At 38.9% G+C, this 26,744-nt stretch overlaps 1 protein-coding gene across 3 annotated transcripts in view; it reads left to right on the top strand.

The window, feature by feature from the left end:
- The first annotated feature begins 6,419 nt into the window (after positions 1-6,419).
- LOC111157249 (ecto-NOX disulfide-thiol exchanger 2) overlaps positions 6,420-26,744 on the top strand; it is a 78,288-nt gene continuing 57,963 nt past the window's right edge. The window contains exons 1-2 of one of the 3 annotated variants that reach the window (XM_022518521.1): positions 6,420-6,468; positions 14,682-14,816. In XM_022518521.1, coding sequence (XP_022374229.1) covers positions 6,420-6,468; positions 14,682-14,816 — 184 coding nt within the window. Of the gene's footprint in view, positions 6,469-14,681; positions 14,817-26,744 lie in introns of those variants that run through there. The other 2 variants (XM_022518524.1, XM_022518522.1) reach the window with 2 other exon arrangements.

Raw genomic sequence — 26,744 nt, 5'->3', positions numbered from 1 at the left:
CCCTCCATGTTAATGCCAATTAAAAAAAAAAACATGAATGGATTAAAGGTGATATCACTTGTGGCCTGGAGATTAACTCAGGAAGAAAATTTAAGTCACAGCAGAAATGGATAAAAGGAAGGAAAGTCAATAACTCATGCTTGTTTGCTATTTGGACTACTATTGCTGTATTAAAATATTCAAGAGAACTATTGCATTAAATGGGGAAAATATATCATATGTTAGATAGATTCTGGGAAAGGTACTATTATTAATATCATCCCAGAATCACAAAGTGCCGACCAAATCACTTGCATATAGATTGTTCCTGAAGTAGGCTGATACAGTGGGTGTCCTCTGCCCAGCTGTCAGAGGTCACAGCTGTGGCCATAACCTCTCTTTGTGTTATTGAAAAGATGGCCATGAAAAGCAACTTTTCCCGCCTACCCCATTGCCTCCATCCTTGTCATGGAAATGAAGAAGTGATGCTAAGTAATTCTGGCTTTCCTGCACCACAGATGGGGTGATCACAAGTGAGCGCATGGATGTAAATGCCGTCCATGCTTTTGGGAAAACAAATGGGTTTTGGCAGCAGGTCTGATGGGTTTGGGGTATATATAGTGGAGGAGGATGGTTAACACCGGAAAATATTTTGAGGTTTTATTAGCAGTACCACTTTAAAAAAATGTAGCAGATGAGAAGCATATAAATTAGTCCCACTGTTCTTTCTGGCAGTTCTCTTGGTAAAGAACTGGTTAGAGAGAAGCCATATTGTTCTTTTCTGTTTAAATACATACCCCCATATTAGTAATGACTAGTTCCTCTACTGGTATTTTCCTGTCCTTTTCATAACTTAAGGAATTATAATACCCCCTTTTTTCCCCACCCCAAATGGCCCCTGTTTTCTATAAGATATCAGAGTTAATGCCACTATTGTTAATATATTAATAATAATTACTAGTATTTTACTACCACTTACTGAGCTAGCTGCTGTGATAGACTTTTTTTCACGTATTTTCTCCTTTAAGCCTTACCACAGCCCCATGAGATAGATATTATTGTTGTCCTCATGTTTCAGATGTGGAAAATGAAGACAAGAGACATTAAGTTACTTCCCAAGAATCACACAACTAATAAGTGACAGGCCAGGATTATATCTAATACAAAAACCATGATCTTAACTAGTTATAACCTCATTTTTTCTTTATTCAGGGTCACACAGCATTAAAGGTTGAGAGTTTATCATGCTTGGTCTGGCCAAAGGCATGATGGGGGTTGGTGAAAGTGTGTTGCAGTTTTGAAAAAGAAATCATTTACTTTAAAACATGATGTTGGGGGGTTGGCAATGTGAAGTTCTGTATGGTACATGCTATTGTTTTCTGATTATTTGTTCAATTAAGGTGAAGTCTGAAAACTCGACTTAGGCTGCTTGTCAAGGTAAAGAAGCTAGAAAGGGCCAGAGTTGCTGGCACAAGGCAGAGCCATTAGTCACTGCTTCCTGTGGCTGTATGCGTATATATAGCATCGCCCTTAATATCTGAAGATGACTCTGCTGAGGCAGCCAGTTCTCAAACCAAAGTTCCTATCATCGGTGGAATTTAACACTTGACTTGTTTATAGTGGTCATGGCCAGTGTCCCACCCCTCTGACTTAGACCATAGCCATGTAGTTAGTGACTCACAAAGCAACTCAACAATAAGTCTAATACCCATCCTCTTAAAGTCCAACCAACTGGAGAATACAAAATTACTCTAGTTTTTTAATATTTTACTTTTAGGAGAGAGGAGTAATAAGTAAACTGATATGGAAAATGTTCTCTGCTCACGCCCATTCCCCCAAAGACAATTTCTATTCTAGTTTTTAGACCTGGCACAAATACAGCCTTATCTCCTACACCTTTTAAGATACCCACAGTACCATCATAATTGGTTTATCCTTCGAAACTTACTTCCATCACTTCTCCAGATTAACATCACTTCCTCTGTGTTCCGCCTTCCTCTCTACCACCACCTCTCCTCTCCTCCCAGCAGAGTAACTGCCTCCCCTTCATATCTCTCTTTAGCCAGTATCAAGCTATACAGTAATTTGTCTATCTCTCTCACTAGTCTGTGAGCCCCTTTAAGGGCAGGAAAACATGGATTTTTCACTCTGGTACCACCAAATAGTGCATGGGTTTAACATGTTTGTTAAATTAATATTCAGAATGGATCCTGAAGCCCTGCCATAATCTTACTCAATGATTCAGATAGAGCTAGCACATATTGACCACATGTGTTTTCACCACAGTCTTGTGAAAGGAGCGGCATCATTCTTATTTATACATGAGGAGACCAAAGTTCTGTGTTTCTTTAATTTGTAGTAGGCCTAAGAGTTATCTTGGGTACTTGCTCAACAGGCAGATTCCTCAGCACCACCCAGATGGAAACCTTAGCTGTGGACCCTGGAACATGGCTGGTTAGCAAGCACCCCAGGCGATTGTGATGCACATGATTGGACCGCACTTTGACAAACACAGGTGTGAGTGATTGCTACACAGCAAGAAAAGAGTCAACCCAGAGTTGAAACTCAACCCTCTAAATTCCAGATCTAGTTATATTTCTCTTTGTTGCACTCTATCTCCTATGGCAAGCAAGTGGACTCAAACATGTTGGAAAGATTTTCAGGAACCAGTGCTAAAGTAAGATGGCTTATGGATGAACCCCAGGACTATATTTTTTTTTCCTCCAAGAGATCTTGCCAGACTTCCAACAGCATAGCAGCAGGGTTGTCAAGTTACCTCTTACAAAACTTACGGCAGGAAAGCATAGACCACAGAGCTTTGGGAACTTACAGAATTTATGCTTCTCTTTTTTTTCTTTCTCTGTCCTCCCCCCCCCCCACCAGCCATACCATTAACTTAAAATCTGTTGTTTAATAGGCAGTTAGCACAGACATTAAAATAGTTGGGGGGTAAGGTATTATTTTGGGGGCCCATTTATGCTTTTGGTGTTTTTGTCTAAATATTAGGTAAGGAAATATGGAATGAATGCAATGATGCAATCTCAAAACTAAACCACCATAGTCGACTATTCAACCTAGACCAGGGTAATATGAGTTCACTGGGATCTCAGAAGCCCAGGAGGCCAGGGATGGGAATGACAGACCTTAGTCCAGAAAAGCCCAACAGAGTCTCTAGTGCAGCTAGCCCTTGCTTTTACTGACTGAGAAAGCTTCCAAGATCCTAATGGTGGAGCATATTGGACTTCCAGGACCCCTGCCTCCAACCTCAACTTATTCTCTTGGCTCACATACAGCTTATAACCTTGAAGTGACAAGGACTATTCTGAGGTTCTTCAGTCTGTGCCAGCCCATCTTGAAATAGCAAAGGAGGCCCCCAGCTCCAAGCTCAGAGAATTGGGAGAAGAGACCCCCACAGGGCTACCAAATGGTTTCTTTCTTAATGGGAGCTAAAACAATGGAAAGATAAAGATTAAGTGGGGTTAAGATCATGATTGATTATTTGCTCAGCATTCTTTATAGTATAGTTGTATATAGCTCAGGGGTTAAAAGTATGGGCTCTGAAACTGTAACTGCCTGAATTTACATTTCAGTTCCAGCATTAACTCCATCTGTGACCTTGGGCAACTTCTAGCTTCTTTGTCTTTCATTTTCCTGAGCTGTAAAATGGGTATGATAAATATTACCAACCTCATAGGCTTGTGAGAATTAGATTACATAATACATATAAAGCCTTAAAACGGTGTTTGGCACATAATAAGCATTTAATCAATACTAGGAATTAACATCATTATTGTTAGGTGAATAATACAGGTGAGTAAAAAGGCTAAAAAGTGTGCGGAACTTGCCTAAAGTCACACAGCTATTAAATAGTAGAGCCAAGATTTGATGTGGCGTCTATCTGGCTCAAAATCTATATTTCTTCCACTATACCTTGTTGCCTTTACAAATGCAGGATATATGCTGTGAGTTCCTTGGAGAGGTGTATGCCAAGACCTGTGTCCTTCTTCTTCCTTGCTACACCCCATCCCCACTGCAGCTGCCATCTGGAGGGCTGGCTTGGCACTCTATCTCCTTGTATGTCTAGTTAAAAACCTTGAATATCCATGGGACACCTGGGTGGCTTAGGCAGTTAAGTGTCTGACTCTTGATTTTAGCTCAGGTCCTGATCTCAGAGTTGTGAGATCAAGCCCCACTTCAGGCTCCATGCTGGGCGTAGAGCCTGCTTAAAATCCTCTCTCTCCCTCTCCCTCTCCCTCTGCCTCTGCCCCTCCCCCATCAAAAAAAACCACCTTGAATATCCTTGTAACTGCTCCAGTATGGATGTGGCTGCATCCAGGACCCTCCAGCTTATAGACTAAACCAATGAAGCTTCCAGGATGAGGGTTAGTTTGAGAAACTACTCTCTACACCGAGGTTCTCATCTGTATACCTTGAGGATCAAGTTATTATCTCCCAGCCTCTACCCTGCCACTCTCACAGCCCTTGTGAAAATGATTACCTACAATATAGACTAGCACAGAACCTTTCCCCTTCCCTCCCTACCCTTCCCCTCCTCTTCCCCAAGAAAGAATATGTTGTGACATCCTGATCCCCTTTAGTGTCTCTTTGATCCATTCTTGGAAACACTCATAAGGAAATAAAGCCCTTGCTTGTCTAATAGTATCATCTTTCTCAAGCCATCTAGGAGCCGTGTCTTACAAAAGATCCTGTCAGTTCTCTCACCCTGCATAGCCATGATGTAAGCTGTGGTGTCACTGCTGGTGACGTCTGTAATCAGAGAGAGTGGGATGTGCCTGGGGCTTCAGTGCATTGTTCACAAATAATGATGGATTGTTAATTTTCAAAGAAAATGAAGAGGGATTCAAAATAGCCCCTGCAATGCACAATAGATTGCTTCATGAGCAATAAATACCAAACAGAAGATAAAACCTTGAGCCCTAGGCTTAATGCAGAACCAAAACGTGATTTATCCTGCTGTTTACTTTCCCTTAGCCAGAGAACAGAAAGCACAATGTTACTCTGTTCTAGGACACCCAACCCTGCCCTTGTGCCATACTCTTTTACAACATGTACTTCTTGAGTGCCTACTGTATGTAAGGTCCTGTATGATGTACTAGAGATGGTGTTTTCTTCTGTGTTCCATGCAAGTATTTTCTAAACTTCCTCTCTCTTTCCTTTGTCACTGTATTCCTAGTGTTATTTGCAAGCCTTCCAAGGCACCTAGACTCTCCACTGTGAGGATCATTTCTTTGGTGTGAAGCATAAAATTAGCCATGCTAAAAATGTTAGTGGATTCTTGATGGAGGAGGTGGTCTGATTTGTTTTAGTACAATGGCATAAGGGAGTAGTTGGGAGGTGGGTTTGGCTGCACATGTGGTAAATGGGAAGGGATTGTGAGGAAGCCAAGGATATGGGATACCTGGGTGGCTCAGTCAGTTAACTGACTGCCTTCAGCTCAAGTCATGATCCCAGCATCCTGGGATTGAGTCCCGCATCGGACTCTCTGCTTAGCAGGGAGCCTGCTTCTCCCTCTGCCTGCCTTCCTCCTTGTGCTTGTATGCTCTGTCTCATTCTGTCTCTCTGTCTCTGACAAGTAAGAAAGTAAGTAAGTAAGTAAGTAAATAAATAAATAAATAAATAAATCTTAAAAAAAAAAAAAAAAGAAGCCAAGGGTATAAAGCACTCTCCAGTAAGAACACATGGAAATTGCTGCAGTAGAGCAAGGTTTCTCAGCCTTAGCACTATTGACACTTGGGGTCAGATAATTTTTTTCTGTGGCAGGGGTTGGGGGTGTCCTGTACATTGTAGAATGTTTAGCAGTATCCCTGGCCTCTACCCACCAGATTCCAGTAGCACCTCCTACCTCCAATCATGACGATCAAAGGTATCTCCAAATATTGCCAAATGTTTCCTGATGCAGGAGTGGGCAACTTAGCCCCAGTTAAGAATTTCTGCTATAGAGGACCTAGGGAACACCCACCTGTGTAATGATGAACTCGATAGCCCTCCCAGCTCAAATATTTTATAACTTTATGCTTTCCGTAGTTTAATATAGTATAGTGGTTAAGAGCATGAATTGTGGAATCAGACTGCCTAAGTTTGAATCCTAGCTTTGCTGCAAGCTAACTGTATGACCATTGACAGGTTGCTTAACCTCTCTGTTCCTGTTACTTCAACAGAAAATGGGGATGATGAGAGGTCTTACTTCATAGGGTTGTTGTTAGTTTTAAATGAATGTACATAAAGTGCCTAGAACATAGTAAGTATTAAATAAGTGTTAAGTATCTTTAGTCTTGTTATAATTACTATCATTAAAACTATTATTCACCATTTATCTAAGTACTGGTATGTTCCAGAGGTCTGTTTCACCCAGCTTTGGACCACTATCTTCCTTCTGCAGAAATGACTAGAGGGCTAAGTCCACGGTGCAGTACTACACAATGCAAAGAGATTTTATTTGGCTGTGGGTCTATGAAATAGGCTTTGCAGGTAAGCCCCACTTCGTACAATTGCTGGGTTCTTCCAGAGTTCAAAAGAACACTAACTGGCACCTACTTTGAGCTAATCACTGTTCAATGTGATAAAAGTAAATGAGATTTATATCCCCTGCCCTCAAGGAGCTAACAAATATGGCTGCTACATGCACATTTATTTTAATAAGTTTAATTACCTTTAAATTGTCAAAGAAATTCTAGTCAGTTCCTTTTTACTCAGGAGGAATTTATTTGTGATGAAAAACATCTTCCCATCTACAGATATATCTTCCTTAAAGTTTGTATTTATGGAATTGTTGTTTTCTTATATATAATCAGCATGTTAAGATTATAATACCTCAAATAATCACCATTTATCTTCCCCTCACTCTCCATTTAAAATTTTTAATATTTAGTCCTCAGAAGAATCCCATCAAAAGAGATTTTATCTTAATAAAACAACAGAGTGGTATCTGAATAGCTTGGCACCTGCTATACACCTACCTTCTTCTGGGAAGAAGAATGTTTTTGCAAGACCCTCCTACCTATGTCATATATTTCCTCATGCATTTATTTAAAATCATTTATTAAACATCCTCTCTGTGTCAGAAACAGTGTCTAGGCACTAGAAATAACAAAGAGGAATAAGGGAATCCAGAGTCTAGGAGGAGAGGCAGACACAGAAAGAGGTGATCAAAAATACAATGTGAAAAGGGCTATCATAGTAATGTGTTCAATGAGCTAGGGGAACATAGAAGATAAAGGGCTCTTTGAGAGGGAGTTCAGTGAGATGGATAAAACTGTGGGCATTAGTACCAGAGCTGCCTGGGTTCATTTCCCTGTTTTACCACTTCTTAGCTGTGCAATATTAAGCTGATTACTTAAACTGCCTGTGCCTCTGTTTCATCATCTGTATAAAGTATTGTTATAATTCCTTTGTTATATATGCTTTGTCTCTCAGTAGACTTTCAACCCTTCAAGGGCTAGGACTACTTCATTATGATCATCTTAATTATTACCATGTTACTGTTACTACCTACCAAGTACTTACTATGAGTCAGAAGCCATGCTAAGTTCTTTACCCACATTATCTAATTTAATCTTCAACAAGCCTATGAGGTCGATACTATCACTTTCCTAAATTTGTAGCTTGCCATTTTTTTAATCATCAAGCCCAGTTCTTTATTCAGAAGACTTACCATAGTATGTAATTATTTTATGTTTGTCTGTATTTTAATATCTCCCTCTTGCACTAGAGAGCTTCATAAGAACAAGGTTGAGGCCTGTTTGACTCACCATATTGTCTTCAACGTCTAGGATGGACCCCAACACATAGAAAATGTTCAGTGAACATACAGCAAATATAAAAGGAAGGCTGGAAGGCAGACCGGCAAGAAGAAAAGAAAAGGGAGAAACAGAATGAGCATATTGTGGTTACTTAGTAGAGCTAGACTCTGGTCTCAAATCATTTGACTCCCAAATGCATACTCTTGATCACTAGGCAAGATTGCTTCCTACTCTTAACAAACCTTCCATAAATGCTGGTTGACAAAAGTCTCTCCTCAGCTTTGCACAATACTGTGTAATAAAATTACAGCAAGCATAAAAGCCAATGGATATAAGCCTGGGCATAAGAAAGAGAATTACAGGAGAGTAAATTGCCAGAGAAGGACAGCTTTTGTCTTAATAAAAAGAGTATGGTTGATGAGATAACACCAACATACTGAACTTGTTTCAAAGGAAATAAAGAAAACATATGAAATAATTAAGTCTACTATAGAATGGGTGTATCACAGAATGTGTGTGTGTGTGTGTGTGTGTGTGTGTGTGTGTGTGTGTGTCTGTGTGTCTGTGTGTCTGTGTCTGTGTGTTTTCTTCAAGATCAAATAACTGACAATAATGGACTAGTTCAATCAACTGAAGTATAATATAAAAATAAACAGATGACAATGACTTGATAGCTATTGAGCAATACCAAGTTAAAATGGCTAATTACTTCCAAATATTTTATTCTTCTGGCACTAATGAACTCTTGCTCCAAAGTGCCATAAATTCAATCAACTTACCTAGAAATTGATTCACAATTACTCTACAACTTGTGATCTCTTGAGCAGTCGCCGCACAAGGCAGAACGGAAAACCAGCGTAACAGGAGATGTTGTTCAGATGGGTAAGGAATTTTGAAGACTATTTGACAGCACTTGATTGACTTGTCAATATTCTTGGCCACTGCCGGTGAATGTAGGACTTATGGGAAAATGAGCAATCTCTTCCTTTAGTGACATGGGACGACTTTCATAACACACTTAAGGAAATTGCTAGATGTCCATTTTTAGTCTAGAAAGTGAGTCAGGTCTGGACTTAACTTTTCCACCATCAAGTGATGATTCTAAACAGATGTTCAGCACAGCATATTTTGTTACTGCAGACCTTAAATCCAGTTTGCTGCCGGACAGAAGATCATCTGGGATTTCTCTTTGAAAGTAAAAATTTACAAGCTTGCTGATATGTACGACTGTGCCTATATGGGAGAAAGATTATAGCTAATGCTATCAAACTGAATTATTAATTGGGTTCATCTATCTCTAGTTGTAACTCTCAGTAAATTTCTACATGTCAATTCAGTTGTCCTGGAAAGAGAATTAGTTTAGCAACTATGCTATCCCTTTTAAGACAATTTTATCATTCTGAAAAGGTTTATAAATAATCAGTTGCCACTGCATGGATTGCTTTTTGCTCAAAATCAATGTAAGTTGACTTTATTCATTCATCCAAATTTTTCTTGAATTCCTACTTTATACCAGACACCGAACTAAGAAACAAAGACACCTAAAACCAAGTCCCTTATGTAAAGGAGCACACAGGCTAGCTAGCAGAAGAGAAACATGTGATTCAAGAGAGACTATAATTCAAGGCAGTCGATGATAATGTTCAGTTGTTCTTGCTTCCTGGAATGCTCTTAAACCCTAATCCTCCATTTACTACCTGGAGGAAAATCCTATCCCTCCTTAAAGACTCATTTCAAATTATTCTTACCCAGGAAACCTTCCCTAGTATTCCTCTTGCTCTCTGTGCCCCCAAACACATACAACCAAAAGCCATTCCAGCAGATTTAATTATTCCTTCTCTATTCTCATAGCACTTTCCTCATAGTTTTACTGCAGCACTTATTAAAATAATTTATATTTATTTGTTTATATGTCATGCTCTCATTGTATTATGAGTTTTTCCAGAGCAGTAAATGAATTTTGTTCATCTCCATATTTCTAGTCACTAACATATAACCTGACATGTAGTAAGACTCAATAAAAGTTTGGTTTAGGGGAAAAGAGTGAGAGAATAAGCAAACACATAAAAATCAAATTCTAGATAAAATGTTAATGATAATACACTAGGAGGGAGTAATTGATTCCAGGGAGGTGGTTTCACAGACAAGGTAACATTTCAGATGACCCTTGAAAAAGGAGTAGGATTTGACAGGTAGAGATGGGTGTTGGAGGAATGGAGGGAAATGAAAAAGCAGAACTCCTTAAGAATTTAAGAACTGAATTTATCATAGCAAAATAATGCTGTTAATTACACATGGTCCTTATCTAAACCATCTGGTTCATGTAAACAAGCCTAGCAGGAACTCTACTTGCTAACATTTTAATAGGCACTTTGAATTAATATATATTTTGAAAATAGTAATACTGTGCTATCCTTTTTTTAAAAAACTGGTAATTTAGATAATTCTCTCCCCTCCCCAGAAATTAGTCCAGAGTTTGGCTAGGTTGGTACATTGTAAATTCTCATTTTTTGATCTCAGAATTCTTTATTAAAAATAATTCTTGGGTTATGGACATTGAGGAGGGTATGTGCTATGGTGAATGCTGTAAACTGTGTAAGACTGAGGATTCACAGACCTGTACCCCTGAAGCAAATAATACATTATATGTTAATTTAAAAAAGAATAATTCCTGATTCTCTTATGTTTCCCAGAACTACAGAGCCAACGAGGAGCCAGACTCTTGCAAGAAATTATTTTTGGTATGGGGGCCCAGTCCTTCTAAACCTAGATGTTTCCTCTTGAAGTCATTCTGCAGCTATTAGAGAAAATCAGGGTGCACATTTAGTAATCTCAACAGCCCCCTTCCAGCTATAACATTCCCTAAAACGTGTCTCACCTGGACTGGAGATTGGGTGTTCAGATGAACCAAATAATCAATATGTAAACTCTTGACCCAAAGGATATTTGATGCCCCATGGTTGTTTCCTTAATAACATTTACAAGGAGACTATTTCTAGCCATAATATGCCTTCATAGGAGAGCACTGAAAACTGGGTGTGAGGGCTAGAGTTTCTACCCATAGAGAAATTACCAGTTCTGAAATGTGACTTCTGACTATAGTAACAAATGCTTAAGGCCATTAGTCACTCTGTGTGGGGGCGGAGGGAGTGGTTTATGGAGAAGATACATAGGATAGAAGAATGATAAAAACTAATATTTCAGAAATAATGTTTCTGGACATTTGCATTTGCTTGTTCTGACCATTTAGTGTCCAAAATAGCACTTTTCTTTAAAAAAAAAAAAAAAAGGCCAAGAATCATCCCTGATGTTCCCAGGTTAGAAGGATGTGATAGATGTTAACAAATAGCAAGCTACTATTAGAAGGGTTGCCTTCAGGAGTGTAATTGGCAGGAGTGTACATGAGAGGTAGGAGAAGAGCCATGGAAAGATTTTTCTAAGGCAATAATTAATCAAAGGGAAATTTTCCAAAATAAGTCTTTCTGTGCTCCAATGACCTATGATTATATATCTCCCACCTATGAAGTATATACATGCACATGCACATCTAACCCACTTCAATGTCTGCTTATGTCATCACTCCCCTTTTGCTTCTGTATCTAATAACTACCCATCACTCAAAACATGATCTATAGAAATCTGGCCCATTTGTTCAAATCCTATCTTCTCCATGAAGTCTTTCCCACCTACTCAAGCCACAGTAACTTTTCATTCCATAAACTTTAGTAACATTTCTGGTCAATTCCATTAAATTCTTTGATTGTTTCTTAATTGTTCACTAGAGATAATAAAGCGAAGTGGCTAAAAGTATATAACCTGGGTGACCTCGGACAACATATGTGATCTTCAAAAGCCTCTCATCTATTAGGGGTGCCTAGGTGGCTCAGTGAGTTAAGCATCCGACTCTTGGTTTTGGTTCAGGTTGTGATCTCATGGGTCCTGGGATCCAGCCCCAAATCACGCTCCTGCTCAGTGGGGAGTCTGCTTAAAGATTCTCTCCCTCTCTACCCCTCCCCCACTCTCTTACGTGCACACACTCTCTCTAATATAAACAAATCTTTAAAAATAAATAAAATAAAATCCTCTCATCTATTAAATTGAGATATAAATAGTTCCTCCCGTAAAGTTGTTTTAAAAGTTAAATGAGAATAATGCATGCCAAGTGCTTTACCTAGCGCATAGTGAGTGTTCAATAATTATTGGTAGTAATGGATGAAGGTGGTGAGAGTAGTGATAATAGTAATAATCATTACCACCATCACTGGTCTCTTAAGTTAGATTGTAGAGCCTTTGAAGGCAGGGACTGTGTATTCTATCTGCTTCTATCTATACTCTCTGATGTACCCCTAATTCCCAAAACATTTAGTTGGCTAATTTGATATCTGTTGATTGTGTGTCCATTTCTATTCAATGCTACTCCCTCAAAGATATGAAATAACATCAAAAATATAATTTTTCATTTCTTATTGCTACTGTGGAAGCCCTTGGATGATTTTTCTTCATTTGCATGCATGAGTAATTTGGATGGAAGCTGCTGAAGTAATTGTAATGCAACTAGACTATGAGAAGAATGAGAAGTATCCCAAGCTCCTATGGTATATAGGAAAAAAACCCAGAAAACTATAAAACTCTGATGAATGAAATCAAAGAACTGGGGTACCTGGGTGGCTCATTTGGTGAAGCCTCTGCCTTCAGCTCAGAGCATGATCCCAGGGTCCTGGGATCAAGCCCCGCATTGGGCTCCCTGCTCAATGGGAAGCCTACTTCTCCCTCTCACACTCCCCTTGCTTGTGTTCCCTCTCTCACTGTCTCTCTCTCTCTGTCAGATAAATAAAATCTTTAAAACAAAAACAACAAAAAAGAGTTCAAAGAACAAAATAAATGGAGAGATATTTCATGTCCATTGATAGGAAGACACAGTACTGCCAAGATGTCAGTTCTTCTCAACTTGATTTAATGCAATCCCCATCAAAATCCAAACAAGTTATTCTGTGTATATCAACAAACTGATGCTTAAGTTTATATGGAGAGGCAAAAGGCCCAGAATACCCAGCACAATATTGAAGAAGAACAAAGTTGGAAGGCTGATGCTACCCAACTTCAGGATTTACTATAAAGCTACAGTGATCAAGCCAGTGTGGTATCGGTGAAATAATAGACAAGTAGATCGGTGGAGTAGAATAGAGAACCCAGAAATAGACTCCACAAATAGAGTCACCTGATCTTTGGCAGAGGAGTAAATGCAATACAATGGAGCAAAGATGGTCTCTTCAACAAATGTGCAAGAACTGGAAATTTGCATACCAAAAAAAAATCTAGACCCAGATTTCATACACATCACAAAAATTAACTCAAAATGGATCAGAGACCTAAATGTGCAATGCAAAACTATAAAACTCCTAGAAGATAACATAAGAGAAAACCTAAAGGACCTTGGATATGGTGATGGCTATAAATATAACACCAAAGTCATGATCCATAAAAGAAATTATTGATAAGCTGGAGTTCATTAAAATTAAAATCTTTTCTCTTTTGCAAAAGACACTGTAAAGAGACTGAGAATACAAGCTACAGACTGGTAGAAAATATTTGCAAAATATGCATCTGATAAAGGACTATTGTCTAAAATATACAAAGAACTCCTAAAACGCAGTAAGAAAACAACCCAATTTTAAAACGTGTCAAAAAATCTTTAATAGATACCTCATTTAAAAAGATATGCAGATGGCAAATAAGCATATGGAAGGATGCTCCACATTATGTACCATCAGGAAAATGCAAAATAAAGCAATAAATACCACTAGACAACTATTAGAGTGGCCAGAATCCAAACACTGACAACACTAAATATGGTGATGATATGGAGCAACAGAAACTCTCACTTTATTGCTGATGGGAATGCAAAATGGTGCAGGCACTTTGGAAGACAGGTTGACAGTTTCTTATAAAAATAAACAAGCTCTCAGTACAGTCCACTGATTGTGCTGTTTGGCGTTTACCCAAAGGTGGTGAAAACTTATGCCCACAGAAAAATGTGCACAAGGATGTTTATAGTAGTTTTATTCGTAATTGTCAAAACTTAGAAACAACTGCAGTGTCCTTCAATAGGTGAATGGATAAACTGTGGTGCATCCATATGATGGAATATTATCCAGGACTAAAAGGAAATGAGCTATCAGACCATGAAAAGACACGGAGGAACATTAAATGCATACTACTAAGTGAGAAAAGCCAATCTGAAAAGACTGCATGTTGTATGATTCAAACTATATGACATTATAGAAAAGGTGAAATTGTGGAGATGGAATAAGATCAGTAATGGCCAGGGGTTGGGGGCAGGGAAGGATGAATAAGCAAGCACAGAGAATTTTTAGGGCAGTGAAAATATTCTGTATGATACCAGAATGATGTATACATGTTATTATATATTTGTCCAAAACCATGGAATGTACAACACCCAGAGTGAACCCTAAAGTAAACTATGGCATTTGGGTGATTATGATGCATCAGTGTAGACTCATCAGTTGTAAAAAATGTGCTTCTCTGGTGCAGAATGTTGATAATGAGGGGACTGTGCATGTGTGGGGGGCAAGGGGCACATGTGAAATCTCTGTAACTTCTCCTTAATATTGCCGTGAACCTAAAACTGCTCTAAAAAAATAAAGTCTTCATTAAAAAAAAGAACACAAGGGAAGGAAGGAACAGAGGGAGCAGAAAGAAAGAAACACACTAAAATGCCATCTGGTAAACTGCTTTCAAATTCTATGACTTACTGCCGATTCAAGCCATATTGTTTTAACCCTTATAAAGAGCGGGTGTTAAGGCCCGATCTACCATTTGTCCATCAGTCCATTTCTGTAAAGAGTTTGACAGTTTATGTTAAGCAAACTACATACTGAAACCTTAATACAACAAATTATTTTGCTTGTCATTTCTCTTTAGCTGATAATAGTAGAAATCTGAATGTGGATTCCACTGCAATGACACTACCTATGTCCGATCCAACTGCATGGGCCACAGCAATGAATAATCTTGGAATGGCACCACTGGGAATCGCTGGACAACCAATTTTACCTGGTATGCTATTTTTAATCACATCACAAGTGTTTCTTTTTATTGGCCATGTGGTAATAAATATAACAGTATGACACAACTTCTTTTTAAGTTGGCATTTACCAGATTCTGCCTAGAGTGTGCATTTTTTGTAATATGAGCTTTGTAGGCTGGGTGGCCAGAAGTTACTAGTATACTCCCTATAGCACTATGGGCAAGGTAGGAATATATCTGATGCAGGATATGGTCATTAAATATTTAAATAGCTCATTGAAATAAAAGACAACAAGATTTGGGAAGGAATTACAAAGTTTATTTAATTTTATAGATTTAGAGGAGACAAACATGGAGTGGAAATGAGAATTGACTTAGACATCTCAAAAATCACAGATTCGTAAAGTGGGGAAAAGGAGATGGTGGGGACCATCCCAAAGTTCTTCATATTGAATAACTGTTTCAATTTTTTTAAACAAAGTAGCCAGCAAGAGAATGGGCATGGTGTACTAACGCCATCTCCACTAAAGATAAAATCATCTGAGTGAAATAAGTCAAGCAGAGAGAGTCAATTATCATATGGTTTCACTTATTTGTGGAGCATAACAAATAGCATGGAGGACAAGGGGAGATGGAGAGGAGAAGGGAGTTGAGGGAAATTGGAAGGGGAGGTGAACCATGAGAGACTATGGACTCTGAAAAACAATCTGAGGGTTTTGAAGGGGCGGGGGGGGGGAGGTTGGGGGAACCAGGTGGTGGGTATTAGAGTGGGCACGGATTGCATGGAGCACTGGGTGTGGTGCAAAAACAATGAATACTGTTACGCTGAAATGAAACAAACAAACAAAAAAAAGATAAAATCAGAAGAAAAATGCCCCAGCATCTGAAGCATTTGGTTTAAACACACACAAAGAAGTCTTCTGTGCTGTCAGAACTATTAACTATTAAAATGGATTTGTGAAGACATTAGGAAATTGCCATCTCAGGAAGCCTTGGGTTCTTTTAAAATACCCTAAACATTAATCTCCCCAGGTTCATTTCATTGTGATCCTTCTTTTTTTTTTTTTTTTTTTTTTTTTTTTTTTTTTTTAAGATTTTATTTATTTATTTGACAGAGAGAGAGATCACAAGTAGACGGAGAGGCAGGCAGAGAGAGAGAGAGAGGGAAGCAGGCTCCCTGCTGAGCAGAGAGCCCGATGCGGGACTCGATCCCAGGACCCTGAGATCATGACCTGAGCCGAAGGCAGCGGCTTAACCCACTGAGCCACCCAGGCGCCCTCATTGTGATCCTTCTTAAATGAATGACAGAACCAGGCTGATCAAGTACCTTGCTACTCAAAATATAATCTGCATAATCCAGGAGGTGTTAAGAAGCCCAGAATTTTCAACCCCAGCTCAGAGCTACTGAATCAGAAGCTGCATTTTAACATGATCCCCAGGTTATTCACAAATACAGTAAAGTTAGAAATGGATCTAGAGTGATGCCACTTTGTTGTGCCATTTGTTTATATAGTTAGTGACCCCCACTCCCCCCAAAATACTTTCACGATTCCAGTTCAGATTTTGAATCCTTGTAAGTTATAATGGGAACATGGTAGGGTAGGCAATGATGCTTAATAATCTTAATAATAAATTAAGAAATGTGATTACATAGAAACTGGGAAACCAGCATAAAAGTAGCCAAATATAAAGAAAAAAAATATGTGAACAAGAGATGGGTGGAGAGCAAAGGAACTTGGATTTTATATATGTCAGAGGCAAAGAACTCTCCCATCAAACTATACTTCATGCTCTAGACTATAGTTGACTAGATTGCATCCTGCTCCGTTAGACCAACCATGGTTGAAATGAGCAACCAGGGATCCTTTGAGGGCCGAATGATTGGACCATTGATCTCCTTGGGTTTTGAATGACTATTGGGGGCAATCTGGAATCAGCAGGTGCTATGGCAGAAGCCAGTATTGTATAATAGTTAAGTGCTCAGACCCGGGAGTCAATCTGCCTGACTTCCAAGCCTGTTTCTTTCACTACTTTATTTTGAGTAGTTAAATATCTTCTAGGAGACTCAGTTTCTTCATTCATAAAATCAGACTAATAATACTTAACCCCTAGGGGTTTTGTGACAATTAATTGTGCTTAGAACGATGCCTGGCACGTAGTTAGTGCTCAAACATGTTGGCTATTATAATACTTTAAAACATTGTTAATATATTTCTTACAGATATTTCTAAAGGGTGTAATAGGTCTTTAAATTTAGTTCTTCATTATTTCACTGTAATACAATTTAAACTAAAACATTATATATTATTTTATAGCTCCATATGGAGTTGTCCTGAGTCACAATCTCTTACACTATAGAGTTTATGGAAATCTGAACTGTATGGATCTATGACCTGGGAAAAATGTTGAGGCCATATCTGCTTTGATGCCAAGGGGACTCTATGTGAGTTATAGCAGATAATTTGTAAATTACCACATCAAAACATAAAACCTGTGCTCACACAGTAATCTTTGATACTTAGCCACCCGTCTATAATGTGGAGGGAGAAAAGCTTAGCATTGAGAGTAACAAAATCATCCAAACCATCATTATAGGCCCACAGCTTACGCTGAGGACAATAACTGGCCTAAAAACCTGGGTAGGTTTTCTTAACAGTAACTCAGAGGGCTGTTCCTGCAGAGAAGGTATCTTAGTATTTAACAACATAGGCCTCAAAGACAGACTGCTTGAGTTTGGATCCTTGCTGTGCTGCTTGCTAGCTATATGACCTCTCTCCAGTTACTTGACCGATCTGTACCTCAGTTCCCTCATCTCTAAAACGGGAATAACTATAGTATCTACTTCATAGGATTGCTGTGAAGATTAAATAATATACTTAGCTCAATGTTTGGCCTATAATAAGCGCTCCATAAAGGTTTATTATTACTATTAGTAGTACTATATTCTCTTTAAGATAAAGGAAATACTAAAACACCTCCTTCAAATGGCTGCTAAGCTGCCACTTAAATTGAAAGCATTTGGGTGCTCTGCAGCCACTGTCAGCTCTAATGAGTGTTCCTCACATCCACTTCCAACCAGACATTTGAAATGTCGGGAGTGATTTTAATTTCTACTTCTAGCCCCCTTTATCTATATCCTATTTTCTTAAGCACTATGAAGAAATAGATTCTCAGGGTCTCCTTCAGCTTTGTGATTCAGTGATCTTTTAGCTATGCTCTAGGGAAAGTTACTTGACTTTTTGGAAACCAGGTCTTAGAAATGCAGATTTTTTTAAAAGATTTATTCATTTATTTATTTGAGAAATAGAGAGGTTGCGCGCATGAGAGGGAGAAGGGACAGGCAGAGGAGGAGAGAAGCAGACTCCCCGCTGAGCACAGAGCCCCACACCAGGCTCTATTCCACCACCCTGCCATGGTGACCTAAAGCCCAAAACAAGAGTTGGATGCTGAACTGACTGAGCTACCCAGAAATACGGATACTTAGTTTAGTAGTGCCCTTCTTGTCTTAAAAATACATGGGACAGTAGTATTGGGCTGAGACATACTTTGTGAAGCTACCTGTAAAATTGCTTGAATTTTGGGTGAACTAATTTTTCTCCTCTCTGTATTATTTTAGAAAGTCAGTTTAACCACTGAGATTAGAACATGGATTCTGGGTCTGGATTGCCTAGGTTCAAATAAATCTGTGTTCTACCATTAAGTAGCTGTGTAAACACTGGCAAGTTACCTAACATCTTTAGGCCTCAGTTTCTATATCTGTAAGACAAAGATAATAATAGCACCTATGTCATAGGGTTGTTGTGAAGATTAATGAGTAAATACGTTAAAGTCCTGGAATGATGCCTGGTTCACAGTAACCTCTCAGTGAACTTAACAATTATTACTGTCTCAAGTTCACATCTGATATATGGCTCACAAAAAAATTGAATTGTGCCTCATTTGTATTCTTAGCAACAGTGAAGTGTAGTGAATGCAGAAACAAAATCTTCCCCAGGAGAGGTGCTGGATGATGGCGCCACTGACTGCTCCCTGTAAATCTGAGGGGGTGTCCACAGAAATGGAAGGTTGGCACCACACTCCAATGCTGCATACCCTTCTTTTTTCCCAGGTTCTGGGACAGTGTCCCTATTATCTTTATTATGTAACATGTTAACCGAATGGTCTAAAACATCCCCAGTCCTCTCTCTGCCCCCTCAAGATTCCTTAAAATGGAAATGGCAGCCAATGAGCCACATGGAACTGTTCCCTGAGGTCACCCACTAATGGCTCAGTAATTCAACAACTTTTCTGCCCCTTAGGTTTCCTACTGAGACAACAGACCTTTTTTTGTGTGCTGTCTCATCTGGCCTGTGACAACAGAAAAGGCTTTTGGCTTTGATGAAAAACAAATGATACATAAGCTTTCTTGACTTGCCCTAGAGAGCTCAAATCCATACTGTCATGGAAGCTGAGTCTCTTGGACACATACTTGTCATCAGGGCAGTGGGGAGCAGAAACAGGCCATCTCTGGGGTTTGGTTGGGAGCTCCCTTTCATCTAACATGGTGTTTTGTACAGCTGCTATTCAGTAAAGTTAATCCATAATGATGGCAGATTAGGAGGTTCCCTCTGACTGGCAGCTGTCTTTCCTGAAGGAATATTTGTTTTTCCAAGCTGGTCAAATAAGACTAATGTTAGTTTTCACATGAAGAGAGGGACCAAAAAGAGTCAGACCTTCTGTTTAAGGAGCATTGTTCTGCCCATCATCGCAGATGAATCCAAGAATGAACCAATTATTGAATACTGTGTGCTGCTTCCTTTATTTTCCCCTCAATTAAAATATTCTTAGCATCCAAATGTGGAGCCTATGAAGTCCCAAAGGAGACAGTCTTTTATTATGGTGTCTCTGCTTTATTGACTGTGTCACCTCCATAATAGGAGATGTTGGAAAGTATGTACTTATGGATCTTATTCCCAGATCAAGATACTGCCCATCCATGGGCATTGTCCTTTTTAAGAAGACAGTTCTCAGGATGCCTGGGTAGCTCAGTCAGTTAAGCATCTGCCTTTGGCTCAGGTTGTGATCCAGGGGTCCTGGGATCAAGCCCCCCATCAGGCTCTGCTTCTCCCTCTCTCTCTCTCCCCTCTCAAATAAATAAAATCTTTAAAAAAAAAAAAAAGGAAGAAGAAGAAGACAGTTCTCACCGAACCCAGAAGGCCAACTCTGATGGGAACAGAAAGAAAGAATGGGATGTGTAACACATGACAGGCCACTGCTCTACAAGCTCTCCAAGGAGAGCCAGACTTGTGGTTCCATTATTTTTAATATCTTCCACAAAAAGAATATGCCTTCAGTGGCAGATAAGGCTGAAATCCTGAGAAAGGAGAGCACTATTCATCTGCATGATGGACACTTCACTGAAAGCCAATGATATGTAAAACACTATAATGAACAGAATTAGTGCCTCCATAAAACAAGCTTAAAGCCTACCCAGTGATCATACTCTCAAGACTCCCCATGGAAACTATTACAAAATGTGGCCAAGTGATATCATTTGCACATTCATTCATACAAGAAATATTTACTGAGGTCTGCTATATGTGAGGTACTGTGAGAAGCCCTGGGGATAAAGCAGTGAACAAAAAAGACAAGATTCCTGCCCTCATACTGGCCTCAGTACTTTTAGAACCCCCATGTTTTCTCTCTAATACATCTCATGTATGAGATGCCTCTTGAATGACAAATCAGAGGCTTCCTATCCATTTTGTTCATTTGTGCTTTTATTCACCCATCCATTCATTAAAAGTATATTGAGCTACGGTCAGGGGGATCCAAAATGGGCATGGCTCAATCCTTGCCTTCAAGCTCAAACTCCAGTAGCAGAGGCAGCAAAGTCAATATCACGACACTACAACGTAACAAATGTCTACATAGAAACATACAGAAAAGTACTGTTTTAGCCAGGATAGGATGAGGGGGAGTGATAGGTAAGTGGTCATGATCTAGGAACATTCACAGAAGTGGTAATATTTTAGTTCAGTATCCAGGGATATGTGGCAGGATATGGGGAAAAAAATGTGGCAGGAAGGAAAAAAAGAGCTAAGGATGGTCCAGGAAGCGGAATTGATGCATCAATGACTGAAAAGTATGTAAGAGTGTATGGTACAGGGATAATGACTAAATGTTGAGTGGAATTACATCACCCCATTCCATAAAGACTTTGAGGCAGCTTGTAAGTAAGGTTATAATAAAAAAGAAAAATTATAAGTAAAATAAACCAGCATCTAGGAAAATATAAATGAGTATCAGAGGTGAAGACCAGGTAGGGAGGTTAATTAGAATTCAGATGTGTAGGTTATAGGATCCTATCCAATTTCTAAAGGTGAGCCATACAGTGACCAGATAACCAAAACAAAAAGGGAAACATGATCAATTACATAATTTTCATTTTCCATGAGGAGAAAATATACCAAAGCTCAGAGAAGTCAAACTTTTCATAGCCCTTCACAATTTTGTGTGTGTTGGATATTTTTGTTCTGAAATCTTTTCACAGGGAGCTTCATATATAGGAATGGAGACAAAGTGTGGTAGCTGAGTGATTTCTGAAGCCCAAGCATGGGTGTGTAGCCCAGGATTAGTCAATTACTTTCCCTAGTTTGTTGCAAAATGTAAGAACTAAAAATACAGTGATTTTTACATAAAGCTAAATTTGCACAATTGAAAGCACTGTTCTTTATTCTGAGATTATAGACTTTCTATATTTTTGGTTTTAAAATATTCTGTCTTTTATGAACTGTGCAAATGGTACACTGGCTAGTTTCTGCTATTTTTCTCCACACCTTCTCTTGGCAAATTAAGAGGGTGATAATTAAATGTATACATGTATGTAATTTTATTTTATTCCTCTCTAAAATCTTGAAATCTGGGAACCACAGATGTAGCGTGAAATGTCCTCACTAATGCCCCTCTACAGGTGTTCACAGCATCCCATGATGAGAGTCAAAGTCATGATCCTGAATCTGTCAAATGTTCTAACAAGGCAAGAACACAGTATAAATAAATAGGAAGGAATAGGTGGAAGATTGGCTAGAAAAAGTAGATATTTGCAAAAATTTATACTAAAGAAATAAAGCTTCATTAGTAGAAATTTGAAATCAAAGTTGAGACTTACTAGGGTGAGTCTTTGTGAACTAAAATTAAAAACATATAACCCACCCAAGCCTAGTTTGCTACCTTATTTGCCATTGTACATGAACCAGGCCCTGCTTCAACTTTCTGGCTGGCCTGAAGCAAGGGTTTGGATGATCTTCTGCAGAAGCAGGCAAATATTGGTAGAACTTGAGAGTCATTATGCAAAAATTTGGAGACTTGTGCCCTATTTCCAAGAGGACTAGTGATAACTGCAGGATCATCTCACAGTGCAGCCAGGCTGTCCTTAGAAATATGTATTCTCTCTTTACCTCAGTGTGCAAATGATGGCTTGAAAAGTCTTTTTGAGGATTTGCATGAAGAGGAGGCAGTCAAGACTGTAATGGGTTAAAATTTCTTAATACCCAGGCATAATTCTTAATTTTCCAGTGAATTTTGTGGGAACTCTAAAGAAAAAGCAATAATGTCCCGGAAATGTATACCTGAATTGGAATCATAATTCTCTGTGAAATACCTTAATATATTTAGATCCCATTTGGAGCACTTATTTTAGCCTAATCTATGGTTGCATTACAGTGGTTTTACTGTGAGTGCAAACTACCTCCTGGTGCTTAAAGAGTCTCTGGAACATCTAACAGAATAGAAGTACCTTTATGGGCAGGGCAGCCCTTGAATGGGGAGAAGTCACTAAGTTCAGCAGAGCATTCTGAGGGTATGAAGGGCCTCCCAGCTAGCCAGAACCAGGCCCAGTTCTAAAAAGATAAGAGCAACAGTAAATGTGTCATCTCCTACCTCTGCCCGCCTCCACTTCATACACTGCCACAGTTTCAACTTCTTCTGTGGGTCAAAGTTGAAACAATGGATTTAAAACAGAAGCTTCTAAATTACCTAATAGTGTGACAATACATATATCAAACATCTCAACAGGAAGTTCTAGGTATAGAAATAAGCAACTGGATGATAGCCTTTTGGACATAAATATTTGAAGGCATGCTACAGGTTGAGTAGTTAGAAACAGAATTTAATCTGACAAGGAGTATCTTTTTCTTCCTGTGGATCCATGGACTTTGTGGGAAGCAATATAGAGTAATGGTTGAGAGTATGGTTAGTAAAAGCCACCTACTAAATGGCCTTACACTGTTAACTCTGAGCCTCAATTTCCTTATCTGTAAAATAGTGAGTAATATATTGCCCATTCCTTAGAATTATGAGGATTAAATGAGATGATATGTATAAAATCAAATCATAACCTAGAAATTAATGTACATTGAATTAATGAGTAGTAGTATTATGGACACCATCCCTCTTCCCCTGCCACAAAAATGGAGTTTGCATTTTATAGGAAGAACACCACCGTGAACCGTCTTTCCAGAAAATATCAAGGACTGAACAATGAAATTGGCATGTGTGGTATCTTTCTCAAGCATCAAAAATGGTGAACCTCTAAGGTTCCTAGTGTTTTGTAGACATCTGTAGTCTTAGTTCACCTAGTAGAGTGTTAGTCCCCTGACATTGTTTCAACTGGCCCACTTCCACACAGCAACAGTACAGTGACAACAGTTTCTCAAGATAGTGGCTCTGGGGCCTTGGAAGGTCACAAAACACCTTTCAATAATCTAAGAAAAATCATGATCAGTCTAGTTTGGGTGCTTACTGTACTATTTCCATTCATTGAAAATAACCAACTCTATTGACTAATCACATCCTATTCCCTAGCCATATTGCATACTTTATATATCTACTGCTGTATGACAAACTATTTTATAACTTAGTAGCTTAAAAACAATCATTTTATTCTATTTTATGAGTTTCTGGGAGAAGAATTTGGGTAGGACTCATATGGGCAATTCTTCTGTGCCATATGGTATCAACTGGAATGTCTCAGCTATGGTAGGCTAGTCTGGAGGTTCCAAGACAACTTTATTCATATGCATGGCACCTTGGAAGGGACAGATAAAAACACTGAGCTCAGCTGGATCCCTCTCCTTCCATTTACTCTGAGGCCCTCTCCACATGTCTCTCTACAACCATACTCCAACATGTTACACAGTCTCTTGAAGTTTCAGTAGCAGGTGTTCCCAGAAACAAGAAATGGAAATGGTATCTCTCTTAAGGCCTGAGCCTGAAAATAGACACAAGACTTCTTCTGTCAAAGTAGTCTGGAGCCCATCCAGATTCAAATGGGGGTGGGCAATATAGACCTCACCTCTTAATGAGAGGAGTCTCAATTTGTATCCACCTTTAATCTGTCACACTGGGACAAAAAAATAATTGTATGGAAGCACTTTGTTGCTCATCTGCCATGTTGGTTTTTTTTTTTAGAATTTATTTTTTTTAAGATTTTATTTATTTATTTGACAGACAGAGATCACAAGTAGGCAGAAAGGCAGAGAGAGAGGAAGGGAAGCAGGCTCCCTGCTGAGCAGAGAGCCCGATGCGGGGCTCGATCCCAGGACCCTGGGATCATGACCTGAGCCGAAGGCAGAGGCTTTAACCCACTGAGCCACCCAGGAGCCCCTCATCTGCCTTGTTTTTAATCATATCTGTTTCACCTTACACCTATAATTGAGTTAATTGATAAAAACAATTGTCATACTATACTGAGAGGCAGTGTAGTGGTTAGGAGCATTATAGTTAGACCAGCCTAGATTTGAATCCTAGTTCTGCTTCTTATTGGCTTGTAATCTTGGACAAGTAACTAAATACTCCGAGCCCCAATTTCTGTATAAAATGAAGGATAATAACAGTAGCTAGTTCACAGGTTTGCTGGAATGTGATTTTATAAAATGCTTAGCCCAGTGCCTAGCACACTGTAAGCACCCAACAGTTTGGGTGTTGATTATCGGTGATACAGCATTTTAACTGCGTGAATGTTTCTAAACTAGACTATGAGGCCGAGGATTTTTGCCTTAGTCATTCCCTCAATCCAACACCTGGTACAGGGCCTGGCATCAAACTATTGAATGGATGGACATATGGATGACTGGATGGCAGCATAGAAATGGTATGTGCCTCCAGTGTAACTCCCTGGCTCAAATGTGTAAGGAGAGCAGAGGATGATTTTACTTCGAGATAACTACTCTAGGTTGAATGTGCCCAAGTTGCTAGGGAGCAGGAATGTTTAAAGCTACAATGAAGTATTACTTGAAATCTTGTAGTAGAGCTGCAACACAGAGGAGCAAGCTGGCCCAACTAACACCACATTCATAGCATCTCTAGTACACTGAGATTTAGGGAAGTTCATGAATCAGAAGAGGGAATACAAACCAATGCCTTATGACAGTTCCAGGCATGGCAATGCCAAGAGTCAGAAGGCTGTAGGGAAAAGGTGCTAGAAGAAGAGATATAAAAGCAAAACAGGGTGTTTATTGTGGAAGGACTTTGGAAGAATACCTTGGCCTTTTCCATAATCCTTATAAGATTATTTCAAATCTCCTCCAAAAATTTGAATTCCTAACATAAATGTTAATACTATGCACTTGTTAGTGTACTTGTCAAAGCCAGGCTGGGGGCCTTGATGAGGGAGATAATTTCTCTTGATGTTCTATTCCCAATGTGTTTCAAATTGACTTCTTTGATTTTTCAGGTTCTGCAATACTTGTTTAAGTCCAATGTTTTCAAATGGTTATTTTCTTGGTTGGCATTGGAAATTCACATCAACTTTGGTGCTTAATGGTTGAAGATAAACAAAAGAATAATCAATGTGTTAGGAGTCTTTGAAATGTCTTGTACAACCTGCCCTCTAGCAAGCCCTGCTAGGCAATGTAGCCTATGGAACTCCTGGCATATTGAACACAAGAAAGAAAGGGAGTTTATCTATTCTCACTTTAGCCATATGTCATGAATACATTTGCTTTTAAATGAATTTCATAAAATATTAATGTAATCATACCAAACAGAGTGGTGAGTACATCAGTCAGGAGTTATATTTATCCCGTGTATTTGTTTTTTGTTTGTCTCCATTTATTAGTAGACAGTACATGGAGACAGGCATTTCTTTCTCAGCCAAAGCGGCAGAACTTGTTTAATGAACTGATGTTTCTGTAATCTGTGCTAAGGTAGAGTTGTGAGTGACAGAGCTATATGAATAACAATGAGGAGGCAGGCAGAACAATAAAAAAGAAGACAAACATTTCAGTTGGAGGGGAAAAATAGATGGAATTGTTTAGTTGGCACACAATCTAATCTGATCTTTTCCTACTGAAAATTAACAGTTTGTAAATGGGTGAGATAATGTTAACAATTTTTCCAAAATCATATACACAAGGAATCAAATTTTCCAAAGACATAAATGGCATTTTTAACCACAGTGCTCTTATTCTATAGCATAGAAACACAGGGTATCAGGGGCCTAAGATGGAAAGGAAAATCTGGACCCCCTGCCCCCATAGAGCCTGACATATAAAAAGCTATCATAAATGCTTATAGAATGTGGGAATGAATGCCTGAATAAGTGAACTTATTGATGTGTACAGATGTTTTGACTGGAAGGATGGAAACTTAACTATCAAGACACCCACCTATCATGCCAGAGGTTTTCATACCTGTTTTGTCCTTTCATCCTTTGAGCTAAATGTCATCATTTATCCCCATTTTTATCAAAAAAGAAATAGTGTTATATTACCAGATATTAAGAAACCTTCCTTAAGGTCATGTAACTAGTATGTGGAGGAAACTAGAGATATGAGAGCCACAGGGAGGAAGTAAGGGAGTGTGTGTGTGTGTGTGTGTATGCACACAGTCACATGCATGTGTACAAGTGCATGTTAGGTGAGCTGACATGTAAGAGTAAAAGTAAATTTGTTTTCAGAAAAAAATTCTTCTAATTTC

Source organism: Enhydra lutris, unplaced genomic scaffold, assembly GCF_002288905.1.
Source record: "Enhydra lutris kenyoni isolate GAN:26980312 unplaced genomic scaffold, ASM228890v2 scaffoldscaffold53, whole genome shotgun sequence".
NCBI classification, from domain to species: domain Eukaryota; kingdom Metazoa; phylum Chordata; class Mammalia; order Carnivora; family Mustelidae; genus Enhydra; species Enhydra lutris.
The sequence above is the reverse complement of the archived record's forward strand: the minus strand, read 5'-3'. Positions and strand labels throughout refer to the sequence as shown.